The sequence below is a fragment of the Microtus pennsylvanicus genome, chromosome 13 (genome assembly GCF_037038515.1).
Source record: "Microtus pennsylvanicus isolate mMicPen1 chromosome 13, mMicPen1.hap1, whole genome shotgun sequence".
In the NCBI taxonomy this organism is placed as follows: domain Eukaryota; kingdom Metazoa; phylum Chordata; class Mammalia; order Rodentia; family Cricetidae; genus Microtus; species Microtus pennsylvanicus.
The window spans coordinates 49,926,728-49,952,825 of NC_134591.1; the positions used below are offsets into that span (position 1 = coordinate 49,926,728).

The window sequence follows — 26,098 nt, forward strand, 5'->3', positions numbered from 1 at the left end:
GCGGTACTGACATGTGAACGAGCATCCTCGTATTCCCGCCACGGTGGAACCACTGGGCACCAAGCTTCCTGTGATGGTGGACAGTGTCTCCTCGAGCCTCAAGCCAAAATAGCCCTTCTTCCTTCAAGAGGCTTTAGTCAGGCACTTAATGAGAGCGTCTGGAAAGGAAGTAATACAGGGATGAGAAAGAGGGAGCACTGCCGTAATAAACTTGACCACACGCCTTCTGGACTGGTGTGTGTGAGGGATGCTGAGGAGCCTGGAGCTAAAGGGTGAGAGAAGCCCTAGCCCTCTCTCTCTCACTCTCTTTCTCACAGAGATCCACCTGTCTCTGCCTCCCACATGCTGGAATTGAAGGCATGCACCACTGCCCGGTGCTCTCTTTCTTCTTTCTTTTTCTCACTTTCTCTTTCACCCCCCTCCACCATGTAAAAAAAAAAAAAAAGAGGTGTGATTTGCCCCAGTGGTGGTGGCCTAGGCCTTTAATACCAGCAACTGCAGGCAGAGACTGTCGAATCTTTGTGAGTTTGAGGCCAGACTGTTCTACAAATCTAGTTCCAGGACAGATAGGACTGACAAACAGAGAAACCCTGTCTGGAGAAACCAAAAAAAAAAAAAATGGGATTCAGGTTGTCAGCAGGTGCCATTATTCCCTCAGCTGAGTCTATCACCGATCTTCGTGTTAGGTAGGGTTGGGTGCTTATTCATGCCTTTACTGCCTTTTATAGATAGTAAAAATTTGTCAGAAAGCCAGGTGTGGTGGCGCAAGCCTTTAATCCCAGCATTTGGGAGGCAGAGACAGGTTTCTGAGTTCAAGGCCAGCCTTGTGTGTGGAGCAAGTACCAGGACAGCCAGGGCTACACAGAGAATCTATTTCTTGAAACAAACAAAAAACCCAAGAACCAAACCACAACAACAGTAAAAAGAGACGGAGGAACTGAAAGAAGAGTCAGTAGTTAGAACACTTACTGCTCCTACAGAGGACCCGACCTTGATTCGTAACAGCCTGGGATTGCAGCACACAACTGCCTGTAACTCTGGCTCCAGGGGAATTCATGCCTACACTCACGTGCACAGACATGTGCACATACAACTTCATACATGGACATGTACACCCCTGTACACCTCACACACATACATACATGTCATTCATACATATATAGTAATAATTAAAATGTAGTTATTTAGTGGCTGGTCATGAGAACAGAATCCAAGCTTGAGTCTTTTCCTTTTTCAGAATTTCTAAAATGTATTAATGGAGTCCTTACATGGATTGGACTGTACGTTCTCCCATTCATGTTAGCTGCCTGGTGACTAATGCTACTTTAGCATATAAGAGAATCTCAAAATTAATATGTTTCCTATACATTCTTTTCTACTTTAGACCTATGACCTGTGTAAGTTAAACTCTTTTAAAAGTTCCTGTAGTGCTTTTGTGATGTTAGTGTGGGATAGAAATATTCTTTGGACCGAAATCTGGAGTGGAACAGCAGAATAGTCTGAGAATCTGTGGGCTTGGCTTGCGTATTGGTTTGCTGTTTATTCGCTGGACAGCCTTGTGTTTTCTTGGCCCACACATGCCAAATAAATCTTATGTTAGCAATAGACTTAAGAAAAAGGATTGAAAACTTTTATTTTCTAAAAAGTTTTAATCCAGAGCTTGAGGGGTGAATACTTTTGATCCCAATGTTTAGGAGGCAAAGACAGGGGTATCTCTGTGACTTGGAGGGCATCTTGGTCTACATAGATATACCCTGTCCCAAAAATGAAAAACAAAACAAAATTTTAGAGTGTAAAAAAATACAATACTCAGAAAAAGTATTTGTCAGATACCAAAGAAACCTGGCACCTGAGAATCTCATCATAAATAATGATTTTAAAATGCAATTTATTCTTTTTTTTCATTATTAACTATTATTAAAGGTTTCTGCCTCCTCCCCGCCACCGCCTCCCCTTTCGCTCACCCTCTTCCGGTCAAGTCCCCCTCCCTCATCATCCCAAAGAGCAATCAGGGTTCCCTGCCCTGTGGCAAGTCAAAGGACCACCAACCTTCATGCAGGTATAGTAGGTGAGCATCCAAACTGCCTAGGCTCCCACAAAGCCAGTACGTGCAGTAGGATCAAAAACCCATTGCCATTGTTCTTGAGTTCTCAGTAGTCCTCATTGTCTGCTATGAGACAGGGTCTTGTATTATTTGCATGGCACTATAGTGAACTTTTAAAAGTTTATACGGGTGCCAATCCCCTTGCCACTGCCATGGTGGCAGCTCTGCTGTTCTCCAAGGCTGAGTGAGTTCCTGGAGAGTTACTTGTCTGCCTAGGACCAGCTGCTGCCCTACAGTGGACTGGACCCTTCTAAGTCGATTAGCCTCTCCTCCCCCCACCAAAAAAAAAACCCAATCCCACAAAATCCCCACAGGCCAGTCGCATCTAGGAAGTTCCTCAGTTGTGGTTTCCTCTCCCAGGTGACAATAGTTTACTGTCAAGTTGACAGAAACGAACAGTTTGCATGGTGTGGACAAAGCCCCTCTGTTCTAAGCCTGCTGCCACATAAACGGTGTGGGATACACCTGTAATCCCAGCACCAGAGAAGTGAAGGCAAAAGAAAGCATCGGCTGTGCGGAGAGAACTCCACTCTGCACTGCCCAGAACTCCAGCATGGCTAAGGTTTCCTGAACAGCTGATTTGATGATCTTACTATTTGGCTCTTGTTCAGTACCCGTGGTGGCTACAGGGTTAGTAAACTCATTTGTGACCAAGTGTAGAACATACTGTGAGCAGAACACAGTGCAAGCATGTGGGTCTGAGTCCACTCCCCAACAACCACCTACAAATGCCAGGACCAAAGGTGTGTGTTTGTTATCTAAATGCAGGGAAGACAGATAGATTGCTGGTTAGCAAACCTCAAATAAGCATCAGGTTCAGGGGCATTGTCTCAATCCACAGCACATGGTTCCCAACTGCCTCTAAATTCCAGCCTCAACAAGACTAAGGCATGCTTCTGGCCTACACACAAATGCAGTCTTGCCTTGCAGCCTAGGTTGGCTTTAATCTTGCACTCATCTCAGAGTTCTGGGAGTAAAGAACAGATAGGCCTAACCATTAATTTTTAATTTTATTTTTAAAATTTTATTTATTATGTACGCAGTGTTCTGCCTGCAGCTAGACATGCAGGCCAGAAGAGGGCACCAGATCTCATTACAGTACTTAGGAGTCAGAGGCAGACAGATCTCTGTGAATTTGATGCCAGCCTGGTCTACAAAGGGAGTTCTAGGTAGCTAGGGCTGTCACACAGAGAAATACTGTCTTAATAAAACAAAAAATGAAAATAAAACAAAGATAAAAAGAAAGGTTTCAGGTTGTGTCTGTTTGCTTTTGAAGATACTCTATTTCAGGCTAGGATGTGGTGGCACACGCCTTAATCCCAGCACTCAGGAGGCAGAGGCAGGCGGATCTCTGTGAGTTCGAGGACAGCCTGCTCTACAAGAGCTAGTGGCAGGACAGGAACCAAAAGCTACTGAGAGGACTGGAGAGATGGCTCAGTGGTTAAGAGCATTGCCTGCTCTTTCAAAGGTCCTGAGTTCAATTCCTGGCAACCACATGGTAGCTCACAACCATCTATCTGTAATGAGGTCTGGTGCCCTCTTCTGGCCTGCAGACATACACACAGACAGAATATTGTATACATAATAAATAAATAAAAGAATTAAAAAAAATTTACGGAAAAACCCTGTCTCGAAAAATGAAGAAGAAAAGAAGAAGAAGAAGAAGAAGAAGAAGAAGAAGAAGAAGAAGAAGAAGAAGAAGAAGAAGAAGAAGAAGATACTCAATTTCAGAGAAACTGAGAAGCCTGTTGCAACCATACAGGCTGGGCTGCTAAGGGTGAGGAGGTGTAGAGAATCTGGAGTAAGTCTCAATAAACCGTAGCACAATAAAGAAAAACACAGATACAGAAATTGGGGTTTAACAAGACGACCAGAAAAGCAAAGCAGCCAGACACTACCACTTACCTCTACCAGAGTCCAAACAGGGCGATTCTGCCTCCACGAATCTTCAGAATGAGACTGGCTGAGAGCTGTCTCCTCCTGTCTTATATTCCTCTCTAGGGCTGGGATTAAAGGTGTGCAACACCCCCGCCCAGTTTCTATGACCAACTAGTGTGGCTACTTGGATTAAAGGTGTGTGGTGCCACTGCCTGGTCTGTGAGGCTGACCAGGGTGGTTCTTTTACTCTCTGATCTTTAGGCAAGCTTGATATACTAAAATAAAAATGAAATACCACTACAATAAGCAGTCTGACAGTGTGACCGCCTAGATCTAGTGCACACCAGGGTACCACAGGCTCCTCTGCGATCTCATCAATACTGCCTCAGACCAACTACTGAACCCATTCTACTCACCACAACGGGGAAATCATTGCTTTCCAAGTTCACCTGAACTTGGAGTCAAACGTGTATCTATAAATGTCAGAAATCAGAGGTGGAGGTCACAGGAAGCAGTGAGGTGAGAAGGAAATGTCCAGCAGATTCGATCTCATGGGGGTGAAGACACGTAGAAAACACACCAGGGAGAGCCAAGCCACTTTATTTTAAATTAGCTGAGGAGCAGGAATGGCTGGACAGGGAGATGCCTCGGGAAAGAGGGCACATAGCAGAGGGGATGAGAAGACTGCCTCGGGTGGACGCTTCATTTAGCTCGTCCTTCTTACAAGTCCTTACAGGTCACTCCGCAAAACATTGGGGCACTGAAGGAACAGATCCTCTCGCCCAAGGCTGTGGGAATGGGACTGAGAGCTGCTGGGTTCCAGGCTAGAAAGGGTGTTCTCAAGTTCTAAGAGGAAGTAAAATGAAAAACCAACCATTAGCGAGACTGTGATGTGCATAAAACCAGGCCCTGGACATCCTGGAAAGGACGCGCAGGCCTGGTTTGTATGTGCCCATGCACAGGTGCTTCTCACTGAGGACCTGTTTCTGCCCCCCAACTGCAATGAGTGATGTAATGGGGAATGTAGTGGTTCCTATCCTGGAACTAGCTCTTGTAGACCAGGCTCTCCTTGAACTCACAGAGATCCACCTGCGTTTGCCTCCCTCTTGAGTGCTGGAATTAAAGGAGTGTATTACAACTCCACCGGCCTTTCCCTCATTTTTAAGAAATTATTCCTGTGTATATATGAATGTACCCATGGGGCTCGTAGGACAGTTTCATGGGTTTGGCTCTCTCTCCTTTACATGGGTCCCAGGGGTCAAACTCAGGTTGGTATGCTGGTGTGGCACACAGTGCCTTTTCCCCCACCTCACTGTCCTGTCCTCGTCTTCACCACCTACTCATGGAAACTCCTAAAGAACAACAGAGGGCTCCCTTGAGCCCTGACCTTGTATTTCTCTGCCCCTAGATTTTCCAGAGACAGCCAGGGAACACAAAGTTTTAAGAATAAAGAAGGCATGGTATCTCAACAGCTGTTGGCTGAAGGAAAAAAAAAAGAAAAACAAAGAATGAAGAAGGCAATGTGGGCAGTGGTTGCGTACACCCAGGCCTCAGGAGGCAGAGGCTGGAGTTTTTTTGTGAGTTTGAAGTGAACCTGGTCTACATAGTTTTAGGACAGGCAGATTTATTAAGAAAAATCCTCTCCCCAAACCAAATAAATTATATAGATCAGGTCAGGCTTGGTTGCAGGCTCCTTTAATTCCCCTATTCAAGGAGCAGAGGCAGGTACTGTCTCAATGAGTTCAAGGCCAGCCTACACAGGGAGTTCTAAGCCAGCTAGAAGTGTAGAGAGACCTTGTCTTAAAAACAAAATGAAATAGAGCAGGAAGTTGGTGAGGTGACTCAGTGAGGAAAGGTGTTTGCAGCCAAGCCTGACAACCTCAGTTCATCCCCTGGGACCCACATGGCAGAAAGAAAGACCTGACTCTAGCAATTATCCTTTGGCCTTCATAAGGGCATACAGAACACAGTAATTTAATTCATTTTAAAATTATTTATTTATTTATGTATGTATTGATTTATTCATTATTATGTAGTATTGAAGGTGCGGCAGGCTGCTTCCCGCCACCTGGCTAGCTTTACCCAAAATAATTACAAGGAAACTGTATTCTTTTAAACACTGCTTGGCCCATTAGTTTTAACCTCTTATTGGCTAGCTCTTACATATTGATCTAACCCATTTCTACTATTGTGTGTAGCACCACAAGCTGGCTTACCAGGAAAGATCTTAACCTGCGTCTGTCTGGAGTGGGAGAATCATGGTAACTGCCTGACTCGGCTTCTTTCTCCCAGCCTTCTGTTCTGTCTACTCCGCCTACCTAATTTTCTGTCCTATTAAAGGGCAAAGGCAGTTTCTTTATTTAACCAATGAAATCAACACAAAACAGAAGACTCCCATATCATTTCCCCTTTTTTGTTTAAACAAAAAGGAAAGCTTTAACTTTAACATAGAAATATTACGTATAACAAAACAGTTATCAAGCAAGAATTAGTTACAATATTTATATCTATTTTATATTTATCATAATAATGGAAAACTATAACTACCTATCCATTCTTCAACTCCATCAAAGACTCCAGAAGGATATAATATTACCTGAGCAAACAAGAATTCCAAAACTCTAGAAATGACAGAGACATCTTGCTGCCTGTACAGTCACCCAAAGTTCCTCTGTACCATTGGGGCATCCATCTTCAGCCTACAGGCCCATAGTTTCCAGCGGACATTTCCATGAAGCAGGAAATTTCAAAGGCAGTTCAGTCACTTTCTGCTGTGTCCTGAAGAATGTCTCATAGACTCTTTCATGAATCAGGAGCCCCGAAAGACCATCTCACTTTTAGGCAAGTTCAGTAGTCCTCACTCTGTGGGTTCTCTGTGTCCAGTTTATGCAACAGTCCAGGCAAGAGCAGTTGCTTGCCCAAATGGCTATCAAACTCCATAAGGAGCCTCTTCGATGCTCATCTTCCTCTTGAAGTAGATTGGTACTGCCAGGAGCAGAGTGTTTCATTGTCATGAAAAGCCTAAGTTATTAAAACATTAAATGCCATATTCTGTAGTCTTTGAAAGATATGAAGAATGCCTATCCAACTGAAATATACCTCTATATATTTAGAAAATCTAACTAACATGACTACAAACTTGACTATTATTGATGATTATCCATTAGCAACCTATATTTCCTATTATACATTACATTTTAAGTGAACCACACAATCACAATACCTTAATCGAGATTATAAATATGCGTATACATATAACAAAACTGACCTTAAAATCCATACCAATGCAAATTATTCATACCTATATCATTTTCCCCTTTAAATGTAAAAGAACATTTATAAACAATATTTTGGGAACATGGGCACAGTTTTTTTCTCTCCAAACTGCTTCCTGCTGAATGGGGGCGTTGTTAATTAGATCTTTTATGGTGTAATCTGTGTGCCAGGGTCATCTCAATTGGCAGTTGAGTGAAGTAATTTTTTGAGGGTGTTCACAGCAACCTTTCAGGAGGGCGAGGTCTATCATACCATATTGGGATAGAAACAATCCACAGGGTCTCATCTTCTGTGAAAACAAAAGAAGACCCTCTCCAAAGCATCATATCCTTAGACCCAAATTCTGAAGTCATAATACCCTTATGATATCCATTCTGGTTTAGCTTGGCAGCCCATATAATGAAATGTCTCTCTGTACTTAGCTCCTTCACAGTCAAAAATTTTAAAGAAAACACAATAATACAAAAATCCAGACTCTGTGAATTTTCCATTTTTACGTGGCTTATTTTTACTCTATCACTTTACTTTATTCCGTCTCTTTAAAGACTTTACCCTTTTTTTTTTAAAAGGCATTAACTTTATTCTCTATATTTTTTCTCTCTCTCTCAGGCCTATGTACATTCATCCAACACTGTGATCCATTGAGGTCTGTTATGTCTGAGTCTGTTTTATTGTGAATCTGTAATGTTTTTTTACTATCCAGGAGCATTTCTTAAAATGTTAAGCAGTTCTTAAAAACTTAAGTTGCACCATGTACAAGTAATACGGTACCGCCTGTGTCCTGCCCAGTCTAAACCTTTACTGCACTGTTATTATGGTAATTACGGTAGTTCCTGCCTGATACCAGCACAGTCAGCATGGTGGCGTTGAGCCGCTCCTGCCTCAGAGCCATTTGGTGCCCCTGAGCCACACAGTTCCAGGGAAGCAGCAGTCCACATTGCAATCAAGCAAGCCATAGCATTTTACTCCAAATGCTCCATTCAAAAGCTCTGTCTACCGCAGGGGCCAGACAGAGATCGCAATGGTAGCACAGCCCAGAAAGCCGGCATTTTAAAACAGCCAGTTTTTTCCTGCTGCTGAGTCAGGACAATTTCTTTGCGGCATGCAAACCACAAACAGCAAAAAGTTGTCTTAAATTCTCTCTCTCTCCTTTTCAAGCCCTCCCAGGTTTTATGTGGCATTAGTTAATCACATTGTGCGCCACTCTGTTGAGAGGAGCTGCAGGACTGCGTTCTGGCCAGCCTGGCTCCCGCACAGCTAGCTTATGCCCTGAAATAATTACACGGAAACTGTATTCTTTTAAACACTGCTTGGCCCATTAGTTTTAACCTCTTATTGGCTAGCTCTTACATATTGATCTAACCCATTTCTAATATTGTGTGTAGCACCACAAGCTGGCTTACCAGGAAAGATCTCAACCTGGATCTGTCTGGAGTGAGAGAATCATGGCGACTGCCTGACTCGACTTTTTTCTCCCAGCCTTCGTTCTGTCTACTCCGCCTACCTAATTTTCTGTCCTATTAAAGGGCCAAGGCAGTTTCTTTATTTAACCAATGAAATCAACACAAAACAGAAGACTCCCATATCATTATTAATTTATTTATTTGGTTTTTCGAGAGAGGGTTTCTCTTTAGGTTTTGAACCTGTCCTAGAACTAGCTATTGTAGACCAGGCTGACCTCGAACTCACAGAGATCCACCTGCCTCTGCCTCCTGAGAGCTGGGATCAAAGGTGTGGGCCACCACTGCCTGGCCCTGCCTGCTATGTTCTTAAAACTGTGTTTCCTGGCTATCAATGGAAAATCCAAAGGCCAAGTAAACCAAGGTCACAGCTCAAGGGAGCCATGCCTTGTTCCTTAGAGTTTTTCTGAATAGGTGCTCAAGATAAGGACAAAACAGTGAGATGGGGGTAAAGGCACTGTGTGCCACACCAGCATACCAACCTGAGTTTGATATCTCGGACCCATGTAAAGGAGAGAGAGCAAAATCCATGAAACTGGCCTCTGAGTGCCATAGGTGCATTCATTTATACACAGTAATAATTTCTGTCAACTTGACAGTAAACTATAGTCACCTGGGATAGGAAACCCCAACTGTGGAATTGCCTTAATCAGATGGGACTTGTTGGGCGGTGGTGGCACACACCTTTAATCCCAGCTCTTGGGAGGCAGAGGCAGGCGGATCTCTGTGAGTTCCAGGCCAGCCTGGTCTACAAGGGCTAGCTCCAGGACAGGCTCCAAAGCTATGGAGAATCCCTGTCTCAACAAAACTAAAAACAAAAAAAACGTTGGCCTCTGGGGATTTTGTGGGATTTTTTTTTAATGTGGGGAGGCTCATTGATTTAGAGGGGCCCAGTCCACTGTACACTGTACCATTCCTAGGCAGCCGATGGTCTTGGGCTGTTTTAACTTCTCTTACCCCAAGTTGCTTTCAATCACAAGATAACACAGAAAGGAGAAGCAAAGCAGACACCAGGCAAGCACTCTACCAAGAGCTACACCTCCAGCCCTGAGGCAGCTCTTAAACCTAATATGTATGAATAGTGGGAGCTATGGAGATGGCTCAGCCACAAAGTGCTCTTGTGAGGAAATCAATTAGGTTCATGGAGCCTCTATTAAAAAAGAAGTCAGGCCAGACAGACCATGCTTATAAAACCAGCCCCGGAGAAGCAGATTGTGAGAGCCGCAGCCACACCCACATGTCAAGTTCCAGATCAATAAGGGATTCTGCCTCAAAGAGTAAGGAACTGCGGCGATGGTGGAGATAGAGAGAAAGTGAAAGACTCTAATTGCATTTCTTTTTTCTTTTTTTAAAAATATTTATTTATTTATTATGTATACAATATTCTGTCTGTGTGTATGCCTGAAGGCCAGAAGAGGGTACCAGACCCCATTACAGATGGTTGTGAGCCACCATGTGGTTGCTGGGAATTGAACTCAGGACCTTTGGAAGAGCTCTTAACCTCTGAGCCATCTCTCCAGCCCTCTAAATGCATTTCTAAGCCCCCTCAACCCTAAGACATTTTTCTAAAACCTTACACTCACTCTCTCTTGGAAACGGGACAGACACCCCCCCCCCCCACACACATTCTGGACTGCTCATCCTCCTGTGTCCTTGTGAATAATCTTCAAACATAATTCCATTCCGGGAATTGAGGCAATTCCCAGATGTCGCCTCAGTTCCTGATATATTTCTTTAGTCACTGAAACAAGGTCAGGAAGACCACAGATGCTCTCTTATCTTACCCAATCACACAGCCATTCTCCGGCCCTGGAACAGACCAATCACTGCTAATAACCCTTTGAATAAGCCAATCCAATAAGTAGGAAAACAACCTGTAGGTTCCCCCCTTTTGTCTGTGGCTTTTTGCTTTAAAAGATGGGCTGTAACAGCTATCAGATGTCCTTCATATCCTGAACCTTAAGGGCCCTGCCGTGACAGAATAAAATTCTCTTACTTTTGCATCAATTGAGGCTTTGTGAATGGTGTCTGGAGCAAGTCCTCCCTGATGTTTGGACTTCTAGTCCAACAAAAGTCCCTCATCAGAGCAACAGACTGAGCTCCCAAGGTCCAATTGAAGAGCAGAAGGAGGGAGAAGATGAGCAAGGAAATCTGGACCAAGAGGGTTTGGTCCACTCACTGAGACAGTGTGCCTGTTCTAATGGGAGCTCACCAAATCCAGCTGGACCGGGACTGAATGAGCATGTGACCAAACCAGACTCTCTGAATATGGCTGAAATGGGGGGCGGGGGGGCTTGTTGAGAAGTCATTGATAAAGAACCTTCATCTAGCGATGTACAGAGATAGAGACAGAGACCCACAAGGGAGCTCCCAAGGGCCAGATGAAGAGCAGAAGGAGGGAGAACATGAGCAAGGAAGTCAGAACATAAGGCTTATTACTATGTTAAGTAATATAAGGAATACTGTGTATATTTCCTTTGCTACCCATTTTAAGACATCTCCTGTACTACTGGACTGGCATCAAACGTGCTCTGGATGTAACTGCCTGCTGAGTTATCTAACTTGAGCAATCTGCCATTTAAAACTTATTTCAAATACTGTAAGGGGTTGACAACAACCTTATTTTAGAACCAAAAGTTTATTGAGTGCACAAGAGATGATGCCAGCCTGGATAGTAGCAAAGTACACATGCAGTGTGACCAAAAGTCCGTCCTCATTTTTATAGCCATATATTTATTAACTTATTTACGGGCATGTGCTACAGCACAGGGATCAGTCAGTTCCCTCCTTTCACCATGTGGCTCCTAAGGATGAAATCAGATCATCAGACTTGGCAGGAAATAACCTTACCCACTGTGCCATTATTGAACTATCCAACAGCCAGAGAGTTCCTGGGGGTGACAGATCCTAGATGCTACACTCAATCGCAGAAAGTATAATTAAAAAAAATAAAATAAAAAAGTAAATTAATTTCTTGTTTCGATTTGTTGAGACCTTAACCCTGCTGTGTGGCCAATATGACCTTGAAATCTATTTTCCAGCCTCTACCTCACAGATGCTGGGATTACAGTGTGTGCTGCTACATCTCTCTCAAAATTCCTTGTTGTAGCTCAACAGGTCTGATTTTACACTCTCAACTACATGGGGAGAGATAAGGGATTTCAAATTCCAACTGGCTTGGTTGGTAGTAGTCTTCTTACAAGCATAGCATAATAAACTGACAATTTTTTATTTTTATTTTCAAAAAATAACGTATCATTGCTCACAGGACTTTCCTTCCTTTTTTGAAGGGAAGGTGTCTCATTAAGAAGCCCAGGCTGGGGCTGGGCAATGATGGCGCACACCTTGAATCCCAACTCTTGGAAGGCAGAGGAGGTGGAGCTCTGAGTTCGAGGTCAGCTTAGTCTACAGAGTGAGTTCCAGGACAGCAAGGGCTCTCTCTAAAAAAAAAAATACCAAAAGAAATAAAGAGTACGAGAGAGAGGAAAAGAGAGGGAGGGAGAGAAAGAAGGTGAGAGAGAGAGCATGGGAGAGCAAAAGAGAAAAATAGAGAACAAGAAAGAAAAACAAGGAAAGGAGAGAGTGTGGGAGAGTAAAAGAGGGGAAAAAGAGAGAGAGAAACAAGAGAGAGAGAAGAGATAGAACGAGAGAGATTAAGAGAATGAAAGAAAAAGGGAGAGAAAGAAAGAAGAAGAAAGAGAGCACCGGGCAGTGGTTCATGCCTTCAATTCCAGCATGTGGGAGGCAGAGACAGGTGGATCTCTGTGAGAGAGAGTGAGAGAGAGAGGGCTAGGGCTTCTCTCACCCTATAGCTCCAGGCTCCTCAGCATCCCTCACACACACCAGTCCAGAAGGCGTGTGGTCAAGTTTATTATGGCAGTGCTCCCACTTCCCCATCCCTGTATTATTTCCTATCCAGACGCTCTCATTAAGTGCCTGACTAAAGCCTCTTGAAGGAAGAAGGGCTATTTTGGCTTGTGCTCAAGGGAACACTGTCCACCATCACAGGAAGGCGTGGTGCCCAGTGGTTCCACGGTGGCAGAAACGCGAGGCTGCTCGTTCACATGTCAGTACCGCCTATATTCAGGGCCAGTCAGTGTTCCTACCCACCAGTTAATCCCCTCTGGAATATTTACACACACCCAAAAGTGTGCTCCCCTGGTGCTCTGTGCATTTTATGACCCTTTTGAGTTTGGCAATTAAAATTAAGCATCACAGTGTCTTTCTGACTCTTGCTTCTAGACATTCACTATAAACACTATAAAAAATAGGCAATTGTTGTAACAAGAATGGAATGTTTAATGTTTGTCTAATCAATAATCGTATGACTTAAGTTAACTAATGGCTATATGCTATGTGTATAGTATAATATAGCCACCGTTTTTTTTCCTACTTTACAGATGAGGACTGGAGATGTAACAAGGTTAAATATATTTTGGTTCATATAACTACAATTTAGGGAGCAAGGATTTGAACTTGAATTATTTGAAGACCATAAGGCTTATTATTATGTTAAGTAATATAGGGAATACTGTGTATATTTCCTTTGTTACCCCTTTTAAGACATGTTCTCCTGTACTACTGGACTGGCATCAAACGTGCTCTGGAACCGGCCTTGAAATTCTGACCCTCCTGCCTCTCCCTCCTAAGAGTTTAGATTACTAGCCTGCATGCAAAACACACCTGGCTCTTTTTTACGTTATTAATTTTAAACACAGATCTCACATGGCCCATGCCTGTCCAACTGAGGGAGGCCTTGTTTTGTTTGTCTGTTTGTGACATGCTTGCTATGTAGCTCAGGCTAACCTTGAATACATGGCCCACATTTTTCTTAGCCTCTTTAGTGCTGAGATTATGAATATGTGTCCCTATAACTGGCTAATTATGTGTACTGGCTAGTATTATATCAACCTGATACACAAACCACAGTTATCTGAAAGGAGGGAAGCTTAACTGAGAAGAAACCTCCATAAGATCCAGCTGTAAGGCATTTTCATAACTAGTTATTGATGGGGGTGGGTCTAGTTCATTGTGGGTGGGTTCATCCATGGTGGTCCTGGGTTTTATAAGAAAGGAGGTTGGGTAAGCCATAAGGTGCAAACCAGTACACAGCACTCCTTCATAGCTTCTTCCTCAGCTTCTACCTCCAGGTTCCTGTCCTGCTCGATTTCCTTCCAGTTCTGGCTTCTTTTCATGTTGAACAAAGCAATGTTGAAACGTAAGCTTAAAAACCCATTCTGGGGGCTGGAGGGATGGCTCAGTGGTTAAGAGCATTGCCTGCTCTTCCAAAGGTCCTCAATTCAATCCCCAAAAACCACATGGTGGCTCACAACCATCTGTAATGAGTTCTGGTGCCCTCTTTTGGCCTGCAGACATACATACATACAGAATATTGTATACATAATAAATAAATAAATATAAAAAAAAAGAAGAAGAAAAACCCATTTTGCCCCAACTTGGTTTTTCTCCTGGCATTTCGCTGAAAGCAATGGAAACCCTAAGACATTGCGTTACTGAAAACAAACCCCAAAACTTTTCTCTTCTCTCTTGAAAAATGTTTGATCTGGGTGTAGTGGTAGACAGATATTTTTTCAGTACTCTAGAGGCTGAGGCAGGAAAATCTGAAGTTCAAGATCAGCCTGGGGTTCTTTCTTTCTATGTTTCTATCTCTTTCTCTCCCTTCTCTTCTCTCTCTTTCATTCTTTCTCTTCTCTCTTTACTATCTCTTTTTCTCTTCCTCCCCCCACCTCTCTGTGAGGATTCAGAGAGATAGACTCTATTGAGAATTGACCTGGAGGCCATTCCCATTCTATTCTGGCAAAGAATCTGGGTCTTGCTTTTGACCATATCCTGAAAGCTGATGTGAGAGTGAATTTAAAAATCAGTGGGCTAACAGTCAGCGGTGGGAGCACACGCCTTTCATCCCAGCACTCAGAGGCAGAGCTCAGCCTGGTTTATAGGAGCTAGCTAGTGCCACATCAGGCTCCAAAAGCTATACAGAGATACCCTGTCTCGAAAAACCAAAAAATGAAAAAGAAAAGAAGAAAATCAATGGGCTAATAGTCAGCGGAGGTGGCGCACACTTTTAATCCCAGCCCTTGGAAGGCAGTATCAGGAGGATCTTTGAGTTTGAGGCCAGCCTGGTCTATAAGTGAGTTCCAGGACATAAAAGGCTACACTGAGAAACCCTGTTTCGAGGGGGAAAAGTGGGGGCGGCTAAGTTGAAGGAGGAAATTTCAAGACAATACAAAAAGGAGCTATACCTTGGTTATTGCTTACAGTATTTTTTTAATATTTATTTATTTATTATGTATACAACATTCCTTCCATGCCTGCCTGCATGCCAGAAGAGGGCACCAGATCTCATTATAGATGATTGTGAGCCACCATGTGGTTGCTGGGAATTGAACTCAGGACCTTTGAAAGAGCAGGCAATGTTCTTAACCTCTGAGCCATCTCTCCAAGCCCCTTGCTTACAGTATTTACCCAGAAAAACAGAGAGAGAGAGAAAACAGAAAGACATAAAAAATGAGCACAATAGCAAAAATAAATAAAGAAATAAAGGCTGTGAACCCTGTCAAAGTTATGGACAGACTGTGCATCTTAGTAAGGAAAGGAACCTGAACCCAGTTCACATGAGAATGGGCAGGTGGAGACAAAGCAGCGGTAAGTTAAAGGCTAGCACCATTATGGAGACACTTCAGACTTTGCACTAGCACAACAGAAAACAAGACACCACCCACTGAGAGTGCCAAGGTATAAGAGAGCAAGTTTCAAAAGTGAGTATCTGAGAAGACAGCCTTTAGGGTACCCTGCTAGAAAATGGCTGACTGAGAAGCTCTTTTCTCACGATCAGCCATAAAGGATACACACAGATCCTCTGCAAAGATAGTCTCTAGGGGGCCTGGATTTCTCTGCATAGCCTTGGCTGTCCTGGAATTGAAATTATAGACCAGGCTGGCCTCGAACTCACATAGATAACCAGCCTCTGCCTCCTCAGTACTGGGATTAAAGGAGTGTGCTACCATGCACATCTTAGACATACAAATTTTATTTGTTTACTTATTTATTTTTTACAAAAAATAAATATATGTTTATTTTTAAAATAAGAAGGTAAGCACTGGCTAAGAACAAGCCCTGGGATAGAGAAGTCGCTGTCAGTCAGTCAACAGACAACATGGACACAGCCAAGGGTAGGTGCCTAGTCCAAAGGGCGGAACTGACTGCGAGTTGCTGGTCTGTGTCTAGCAAGACAAGCATTAGAGCTGGATGTCGGGCTGTCCTGGGCCACCACCACCACAGCACCGCACAGCCTCGGAGAAGCTGCATGTCCTCCACACTCCACTTGTAGGCAAGCTCCTCCACAGCCTTCTTGCTGGCGAGCCTGGCAAAGTGCTTCTGTTCGAAGCCATTGGATCTGTCCACTCCATCCCAGCGGTAGCCAGGCCAGATACTGAATCTATTGGGAGGAGGTGCAGGACCATTATAGCGAGGCCTTGCTTTCTTGTGCTTGTTCTCCTCAGCCTTATTCTTCTTAATGAAGTTGGCAATCGGGTCCCCCTCTCTTTCTTGTTCTCTTAGCAATCGATCCAGATCTTCATCATCGATATAGCGGGCCAGAGGCTTCTGCATCTCCTTCATGGCATCTTCTACATTCTGCTGCTGTTGCCGGCTCTGAGCAAGCCCTTTGCCCCACTGGGCATAGAGCTCATCTCGTTCTGAGTCCTTCTCTGCTTTTCTCCTCTGCTCCAGGCGTTCCAGCTTCAAATTCATCTTCTGACCAGACTTGTCTCAAAATACAGTCTTCTTTCCGGAATGGGGACTCCTTTCAGGAGGAGAGAGACGGGCCCCCCTGGGAGGAGATGGATCTGGAATGTCATGACAGGCCCTACTGGGAGGAGATGGATCTGGGGTGTCGTGACGGGCCCTCCTGGGAGGAGATGGATCTCGTCCATCATGATGGAAATGTCCATCTCCACTGTGGTCTCCCAGGAGCTTCCATTTGGCACTGGAGTGGAAGGCCTCCATCTGCGTTACCTCTTCTGGACGCTCATCCACAAACTCAGCCACCACAGGCAAATCTCCGTCCTCGACCTCCTCCTTTTCCGGCTTAGCAGTAGAGATAACTGCCCAGCCCACATCATCATCAACAATCCGCAATCCATTGCCAGTGGTGCCTCCCGGCTTTGGTCCTCTTTTGTACCTCTTCCGAAGGGACTCTGAACCTCCTTCCTGGCAGGCATCCGCCCCAGACAAGTAACTTCAGATACTCAGCTCTGGAGAGCGGTGGAGCTGTCACCATGACAGCAACGAGGGAGAGGCTGACCTACAAATTTTAAAAGTTCAATATAGTGCAATGCAAATAATACAAGACACTGTCTCAAAAAGAATAAATTTACTTATTTTTATTTTTTTTCACAGATCAAAAAGTATGTTTACTTAGAAAAGTAGATTCAACACCCCAAAAGCAAAAACAGGTTGGACTGAGCTTAGAGTTCCTGATATCCTACTGCTGACCCTAGGGAAGAAGTAATGTAGCATCCACTCGTAGGTCCACATATCTGATCCAGGCTAAGGTGCTGGAAAAATAAACTCAGAACAGTCCCAAGTCAATATGGGAAGCCATGGTAGAAACAGTTTTAAGTGGGAAGCCTCCAATCCTCCCTGGTTGGTGCTTCTCTGTGGGTTTCTCTGTTTGAGTCCAAACCCCTTACAAAGCACCTTCAGACACAAGTCACGGCAGGAAGTCCAGAAGGCTCTGTACAAGAACTATGTGAGTAATGCTTAAAGAAAACTGAGGACCAGATCCCCTGTCCCGCCGCTGGAATAAGCAGTTGAAGCTTAGGTGGTTTTCCTCTTCTTGGCAGATGGGCGCTCAAATACATCACGTACCCCAGTTGCCTTCTGTTTAAAGAACTTTGTGTTCTGGGCACTCTCTTGGCCCCATGCAGAGTCAAAGGAAGTGGTATCTTGATCCACAAGGTGGGTGTACTTGGTACGACCAGACCGTCCAAAATTCTTGACCTGCATGACTTTTGGAAGAATGGCTTTGTTGAAATGGTCCTCAAGAGTAGGTGCACTAAAATCCCTCTTGTAGACCTCTTCATCCTCATCCATGAAGAAGGCACCCCGGTGATAATACTTTTGCAAAAACTTGTATTTACCCTTAACAGCTTTGGTGGTAATGACTTTGCCATTTGCCCGAAGTTCAGCCCGCCTTTCTTCCTCAGTCAGGTTTTGCATGCGTTCAATTTCTGCTTTCTCCTTTTCAAGTGCTTCTCGGTCTTCTCTGTCCCTCTTGATTCTTTTGAGCTCTCGGACTTTCCATGCCTCGTATTCCTCCTCATCATTTTCATCGTCGGTATTGAGTGCGTCCAGGGCAGCAAGAGACCGCTTGTTCTCCTCCAGCTCTTTCTTGGTCTCTTCTTCTACAATCTTTAGTGTGTACCTGCGCCGCTCCTCAGCCATGCGCTTTGCTTCCTGTTCTAGTTCCTTCTGTTTCAATGCTTCAGCTTCTCGTTCTTGAATTGTCACTCGGTCCTTCTTTCTTATGAAGACAGGCTTAAGTCGAGGCTCCATTTCGTCTTCACTGTCCGTGTACTCCTCGTACTCAGACTCTGACTCCGACTCCTCCCCAGAGCGTCCTTCATCTTCCAATTCCATGACTTCCATCTCTTCGTTTTTCCTCTCCTGTGCTCGCTGACGCATCATGCCACGGTGCAGCTCTATTTCCTCATCATCAATTTCTTCCTCCTCTTCTTCACTGCTATCTTCTTGTTCCATTCGCCAGGCATCTCCTACTACTTCTTCTGAGTCACTTTCTCCTACCACTTCAGGTTCCACTATTTTCCGGTGTCGAGCCAATCTCTCTTCTACATCTTCACTGATGCGGTTCTGTAAACGCCGAAGTCGGGGGTCACTGGACGAATCCTCTTCCTGTTTCTCAGGCTCTGCCTCTTGTTCCTTAGCTTTCTTAATGAATTGAAATTCTTCATCCTCTTCATCTGAGGGCTCCATAGGGGCATAATCTGGCCTCTTTCCGGACACATAACGTTTTACCTTTACTTTTTCCATTGAAATCTCACCTTTCTCATTGCGAACTGGGACGGCCCCAGCCGTAGACTGAATAGGTGGTTGCTTCATGAGTGTGCTTGGGACCGACATGGTAACGGCTGCGGTGGAGACTCCCAAAGCTTGATGAAATCCCAACAGCGAAGCCCAAGGAACACAGCACCACTTCCCACCTAGCTCCTCCAGATATGGCTAAAAATAAATTTAATTTTAAAATAAAATTATTATTTATGATGAGATTCTCATGTCTGAGGTTTCTTTGGTATTTGACAAATACTTTTTCTGAGTATTGTATTTTCTTACACTCTTAAGAAACTCTTTTGTTTTGCTTTTTATTTCTTGAGTCAGGGGCTGGTCAATGAAGACCAGGATGCCCTCCAACTCACTGAGATACGCCTGCCTTGGCCTCCTAAATGTTGGGATTAAAGATGTTCACCCCTCAAGCCCAGGCTTAAAACTTCTCTAAATGAAAATTTTCAGTCTTTTTCTTAAGTCAGTTGCTAACATAAGAGTTATTTGGCATGTGTAAGCGAAGAAAACACAAAGCCGTCCGGCGAATAAACAGCAAACCAATATGCAAGCCAAGCCTGCAGATTCACAGACTTTCTGCTGTTCCACTCCAAAGAATATTTCTGTCCTACACTAACGTCACAAAAGCACTATGGGAACTTTTAAAGGAGTTTAATTACACAAGTCATGGGTTTAAAGTAGAAAAGAATGTATAGGAAACATATTTACTTTATTTAAGAAAAAAGAAAGGCTGGAGGTGGTGGCACACACCTTTAATCCCAGCACTCAGGAGGCAGAGGCAGGCGGATCTCTGTGAATTTGATGCCTGCCTGGGCAACAAAATGAGTTCTAGAATAGCTAGGACTGTTACACAGAGAAATACTGTCTCAAAAAACAAAGAATAAAAAAAAAGGAAAAAAGGTTTTGGGTTGTCTCTGTTTGTTTTTGAAGATGACTCAATTTCAGAGAAACTGAGAAGCCTGCTGCAATCCTACAGGCTGGGCTGCTAAGGGTGAGGAGGTGTAGAGAATCTGGAGTAAGTCTCAATAAGCTGTAGCACAATTAACAAAAACACAGACACAGATATTGGGGTTCAACCTGAAGACCAGAAAAGCAAAGCAGCCAGACACTACCACATACCTCTCCTTCAGTCCGAGTATGGTGGCAATCCTGCCTCCAGCAATCCTCAGAATGAGACTGGCTGAGAGCTGTCTTCTCCTGTCTTATATACCTCTCTAGGGCGGGGATTAAGGGCATGTACCACTCCCGCCCAGTTTCTATGAAAAACCAGTCTGCCTACTTGGATTAAAGGTGTGTGATGCCACTCTCTCGTCGGTGAGGTTGACCAGGGTGATTTTTTTACTCTCTGATCTTCACGCAAGCTTGATTTACTAAAATACAAATGAAATACCACTACACTAAGCAGTCTGACAGTGTGACCGCCTAGATCTAGTGCCCACCAGGGTACCACACGCTCCTCTGCGACCTCTTCATACTGCCTCAGACCAGCATCTGAACCCATTCTCCTCACCTCAACGGGGAAATCATTGCTTTCCAAGTTCACCTGAACTTGGAGTCAAACGTGTATCTATAAATGTCAGAAATCAGAGGCAGAGGTCACAGGAAGCAGTGAGGTGAGAAGGAAATGTCCAGCAGATTCGATCTCATGTGGGTGAAGACACGTAGAAAACACACCAGGGAGAGCCAAGCCACTTTATTTTAAATTAGCTGAGGAGCAGGAATGGCTGGACAGGGAGATTCCTCAGGAAAGAGGGCACATAGCAGAGGGGATGAGAAGACTGCCTCGGGTGGACGCTTCATTTAGCTCATCGTTCTTTCAAGTCCTTTCAGGTCACTTTGCAAGACCTTGGGGCCCTGAAGGAACAGATCCTCTCGCCCAAGGCTGTGGGCATGGGACTGAGAGTTGCTGGGTCCAGGTTAGAAAGGGTGTTCTCAAGTTCTAAGAGGAAGTAAAATGAAAAACCAACCATTAGCGAGACTGTGATGTGCATAAAACCAGGCCCTGGACATCCTGGAAAGGATGCGCAGGCCTGGTTTGTATGTGCCCATGCACAGGTGCTTCTCACTGAGGACCTGTTTCTGTCCCCAACTGCAATGAGTGATGTAATGGGGAATGTAGTGGTACCTGTCAAGGACCTAGCTCTTGTAGACCATGCTGGCCTTAAACTCACAGAGATCCACATGCCTCTGTCTCCGTCCTGAGTGCCGGAATCAAAGGAGTGTATTACCACTGCACAGGCCTTTCCCTCATTTTTAAGAAATTATTCCTGTGCATATATGAATGTACCTATGGGGCTTATAGGACAGTTTCATGTATTTGGCTCTCTCTCCTTTACATGGGTCTGAGATATCAAACTCAGGTTGGTATGCTGGTGTGGCACACAGTGCCTTTACCCCCACCTCACTGTCCTGTCCTTCTCTTCACCACCTACTCAGAAACATTCTAGGGAATAAGGAAGGGCTCCCTTGAGCCCTGACTTGCATTACTCTGCCTCTGGATTTTCCCTCGACAGCCAGGAAACACAAAGTTTTAAGAACATAGGAGGCAAGGCTGGGCGGTGGTGGTACATGCCTTTGATCAAAGCACTCAGGAGGCAAAGGCAGGTGGATTTCTGTGAGTTTGAGGTCAGCCTGGTCTACAAGAGCTAGTTCCCGGACATGTTCCAAAGCTACAGAGAAACCCTGTCTCAAAAAACCAATAGCCGGGCAGTGGTGGCACACGCCTTTAATCCCAGCAGTCGGGAGGCAGAGGCAGGCAGATCTCTGTGAGTTGAGACCAGCCTGGTCTACAAGAGCTAGTTCCAGGACAGGCTCCAAAACCACAGAGAAACCCTGTCTTGAAAACACATAAAAAAAAACCAACCCCCAATAAATATATAAGTAAATAAATGAATAAAAAATAAATTAAATTACTGTGTTCTGTACGCCCTTATGGAGGCTAAAGAACAATTGCTAGAGTCAGGTCTCTTCTTCTGCCATGTGGGTCCCAGGAGATGAACTGAGGCTGTCAGGCTTGGCTGCAAACAGTAAGTCACCTCACTCTTCCTGCTCTATTTCTTTTTGTTTTGGGGACAAGGTCTCTCTACACTTCTAGCTGGCTTAGAACTCATTGAGGTAGTACCTGCCTCTGCTCCCTGAATAGGTAAATTAAAGGCACCTGCAACCAAGCCTGGTCAGCCTCACAGACCACACAGTGACATCACACACCTTTAATCCAAGTAGCCAGACTAGTTTGCTATTGAACTGAGCAGTGGTGTCTCATGCCTTTAATTCCATCACTGGAGAGGAATATAATCCCCGCCCTAGAGAGGTATATTAGACGGGAGGAGACAGCTCTCAGCCAGTCTCATTCTGTGGATTCCTGGAGGCAGGATCTCCATACTCGAACTGACATAGAGGTAAGTGGTAGTGGCTGGCTGCTTTGCATTTCTGGTCGTCATGTTGAACCCCAATATTTTGTCTGTGTTTTAATTAATTGTGCTACAGTTTATTGAGACTTACTCCAGATTCTCTACACCTCCTCATCCTTAGCAGCCCAGACTGTATGGTTGCAGCAGGCTTCTCAGTTTCTTGAAATTGAGTCATCTTCAAAAACAGAGACAACCCAAAACATTTCTTTTTCTCTTAAACTGTTTTTATTTTTGAGACAGTGTTTCTCTGTGTGACAGCCCTAGCTGTCCTAGAACTCGCTTTGTTGCCCAGGCAGGGACCAAATTCACAGAGATCCGCCTGCCTCTGCCTCCCGAGTGCTGGAATTAAGGGCGTGTGCCACCACCTCCAGCCTTTCTTTTTTCTTAAATAAAGTAAATATGTTTCCTATACATTCTTTTCTACTTTAAACCTATGACTTGGGTAATTTAAACTCTTTTAAAAGTTCCTATAGTGCCAGACGGTGGTGGCGGATGCCTTTTATCCCAGCCCCCGGGAAGCAGAGGCAGGTGGATCCCTGTGAGCTTGAGACCAGCCTGGTCTACAAGAGCTAGTTCCAGGATAGGCTCCAAAACCACAGAGAAACCCTGTCTCAAAAAAACCAAAAAAATAAAATATAAGTTCCCGTAGTGCTTTTTCGATGGTAGTGTAGGATAGAAATATTCTTTGGACTGAAATCTGGAGTAGAACAGCAGAATTGTCTGAGAAACTGCAGGCTTGGCTTGCATATTGGTTTGCTGTTTATTTGCCAGATGGCTCTGTGTTTTCTTGGCTTACACATGCCAAATAACTCTTATGTTAGCAACAGACTTAAGAAAAGACTGAAAATTTTCATTTAAAAAAGTTTTAAGCCGGGGCTTTAGGGGTGAACATCTTTAATCCCAATATTTAGGAGGCCAAGACAGGCGTATCTCTGTGAGTTGGAGGACATCCTGGTCTACATGGACCAGGAGACCCTGTCCCAAAAAATAAAAAGCAAAACAAAATTTAGAGTGTAAGAAAATACAATATTCAGAAAAAGTATTTGTCCAATACCAAAGACACCTGAGACCTGAGAGTCTCATAATAAATAATGATTTTATTTTAAAATTAAATTTATTCTTTTTGAGACAGTGTCTTGTATTATTTACATTGCACTGTGTTGAACTTTTAAAAATTTGTAGGTCAGCCCTCTGCCGCTCACGCTCCTCACCTCTCGGTGGACTCGTAATCCTGGCGGCCACGGCCACGATGGCGACGTCGGGCTCCACGCGGAAGCGGCTGCTGCTCAAAGAGGAGGACATGACCAAAGTGGAGTTCGAGAGCAGCGAGGAGGTGGACGTGACCCCCACGTTCGACACCATGGGCCTGCGGGAGGACCTACTGCGCGGCCTCTACGCCTACGGCTTTGAGAAGCCTTCAGCAATCCAGCAGCGCGCTATGAAGCAGATAATTAAGGGGAGAGATGTCATAGCACAGTCTCAGTCTGGCACCGGCAAGACGGCCACCTTCAGCATTTCAGTCCTTCAGTGCTTGGATGTCCAGGTTCGAGAAACCCAGGCTTTGATCTTGGCTCCAACAAGAGAGTTAGCTGTACAGATTCAGAAGGGTTTGCTGGCTCTGGGGGACTACATGAACGTACAGTGCCACGCTTGCATTGGGGGCACCAATGTTGGGGAGGACATCCGGAAGCTGGAATATGGGCAACATGTTGTGGCAGGCACCCCGGGACGTGTCTTTGATATGATTCGCCGTAGACGTTTAAGGACACGGGCTATCAAGATGTTGGTTTTGGATGAGGCTGATGAAATGCTGAACAAAGGTTTCAAGGAGCAGATCTACGATGTGTACAGGCACCTGCCACCAGCCACGCAGGTGGTTCTCATCAGTGCCACATTGCCTCACGAGATCCTGGAGATGACCAACAAGTTTATGACCGACCCCATCCGCATCTTGGTGAAGCGTGATGAACTGACTCTGGAAGGCATCAAGCAGTTCTTCGTGGCGGTGGAAAGAGAGGAGTGGAAATTTGACACTCTGTGTGACCTCTACGACACGCTGACCGTCACCCAGGCTGTCATCTTCTGCAACACCAAGAGGAAGGTTGACTGGCTGACAGAGAAGATGAGAGAAGCCAACTTCACTGTGTCATCCACGCACGGGGACATGCCCCAGAAGGAGCGCGAGTCCATCGTGAAGGAGTTCCGCTCAGGTGCCAGCCGAGTGCTCATTTCTACAGATGTCTGGGCTCGCGGCCTGGATGTCCCTCAGGTGTCCCTCGTCATTAACTACGACCTGCCCAACAACAGAGAACTGTACATTCACAGAATCGGGAGATCAGGGCGATTCGGCCGCAAAGGTGTGGCCATCAATTTTGTGAAGAACGATGACATCCGCATCCTCAGGGACATAGAACAGTACTACTCCACCCAGATAGACGAGATGCCCATGAATGTGGCTGATCTGATCTGAAGCTGGTGCTCGTGCATCAAGGGCCTGGATATGGCGCCTATCGTGAGCTCCTCCTCGGAACGGGAAGCCTCTATTAAATGGGGTTTAAATGAACTGTCTTCTCACAGCCCCTCAGGAAGACCCTTGGGCGCTGCCATCTTTTCTAACCCACATGTAAATAATCCAATGCTTTGAGCCTTTTACATTAAACATGGAAATTTTCCCATGAAAATAAAATTATAGTTCAGCCTCTCCCTTGTTGCTTCCACGGTGGCAGCTCAACTTCTCTCCAAGGGTGGATGTCTGAAGCGTTACTTGTCTAGAGCAGATGCCAGCCAGGAAGGAGGTTCAGAATCCCTTCGGAAGAGGCACAAAAAAAGACCAAATGCACAATGCACTGATGGCAATGCATTGCGGATTGTTGATTAGGATGTGTGCTGGGCAGACATGAAGGAGTACTGTGTACTGGTTTGCTTCTTATGGCTTACCCAACCTCCTTCCTTATAAAACCCAGGACCACCAGCCCAAGGATGGAGCCACCCACAATGGGCTGGACACACCCCCATCAATAACTAGTTAAGAAAATGCCTTACAGCTGGATCTTACGGGGGTTTCTTCTCAGTTAAGCTTCCCTCCTTTCAGATAACTGTGGTTTGTGTATCAGGTTGATATACAACTAGCCAGTACACACAATTAGCTAGTTATAGGGGCACATATTCATAATCCCAGCACTAAAGAGGCTAAGAAAATGTAGGCCATGTATTCAAGGTTAGCCTGAGCTACGTAGCAAGCATGTCACAAACAGACAAACAAAACAAGGCCTCCCTCACTTGGGCAGGCATGGGCCATGTGAGATCTGTGTTTAAAATTAATAACGTAAAAAAGAGCCAGGTGTGTTTTGCATGCAGGCTAGTAATCTAAACTCTTAGGAGGTAGAGGCAGGAGGGTCCGAATTTTAAGGCCAGTGCCAGAGCATGTTTGATGCTAGTCAGTAGTACAGGAGAACATGTCTTAAAGGGGGTTAAGGAGAAAATATACACACTATAATCTATATTTAACATAGTAATAAGCCTTATGGTCTTCAAACAGTTCAACTTCAAATCCTTGCTCCCTACCTTGTAGTTATATGAAGCAAAATATATTTAACCTTGTTACATCTCCAGTTTTCATAGTAAAGTAGAAACAAAAACAGTGGCTAACTTACATTAAACATTCCATTCTTGTTACAACAATTGCCTATTTTCTTTTTTTTTTTTTTTTTTTTTTTTTTTGGTTTTTCGAGACAGGGTTTCTCTGTGGCTTTGGAGCCTGTCCTGGAACTAGCTCTGTAGACCAGGCTGGTCTCGAACTCACAGAGATCCGCCTGCCTCTGCCTCCCGAGTGCTGGGATTAAAGGCGTGCGCCACCATCGCCCGGCTAG

At 44.7% G+C, this 26,098-nt stretch overlaps 1 protein-coding gene and 4 pseudogenes across 1 annotated transcript; 2 read left to right on the top strand and 3 right to left on the bottom strand.

The window, feature by feature from the left end:
- LOC142833303 (cyanocobalamin reductase / alkylcobalamin dealkylase-like) overlaps positions 1–26,098 on the bottom strand; it is a 101,245-nt pseudogene that overhangs the window by 6,474 nt on the left and 68,673 nt on the right.
- The window catches only part of LOC142834238 (BUD13 homolog pseudogene), a 65,510-nt pseudogene that overhangs the window by 2,865 nt on the left and 36,547 nt on the right, over positions 1–26,098 (top strand).
- LOC142834239 (BUD13 homolog pseudogene) lies at positions 15,880–17,020 on the bottom strand (annotated as a pseudogene).
- Positions 17,197–18,934, bottom strand: LOC142833386 (microfibrillar-associated protein 1 pseudogene; annotated as a pseudogene).
- Positions 23,461–24,896, top strand: LOC142833387 (eukaryotic initiation factor 4A-III-like). Its single transcript, XM_075944706.1, has one exon. The coding sequence runs from the start codon at positions 23,479–23,481 to the stop codon at positions 24,697–24,699; it is 1,221 nt and encodes a 406-aa protein (XP_075800821.1). The 5' UTR covers positions 23,461–23,478; the 3' UTR covers positions 24,700–24,896.

Excerpts from the sequence above, each read along its gene's own strand:
- LOC142833387 (XM_075944706.1), top strand. The coding sequence starts at position 23,479 with ATGGCGACGTCGGGCTCCACGCGGAAGCGGCTGCTGCTCAAAGAGGAG.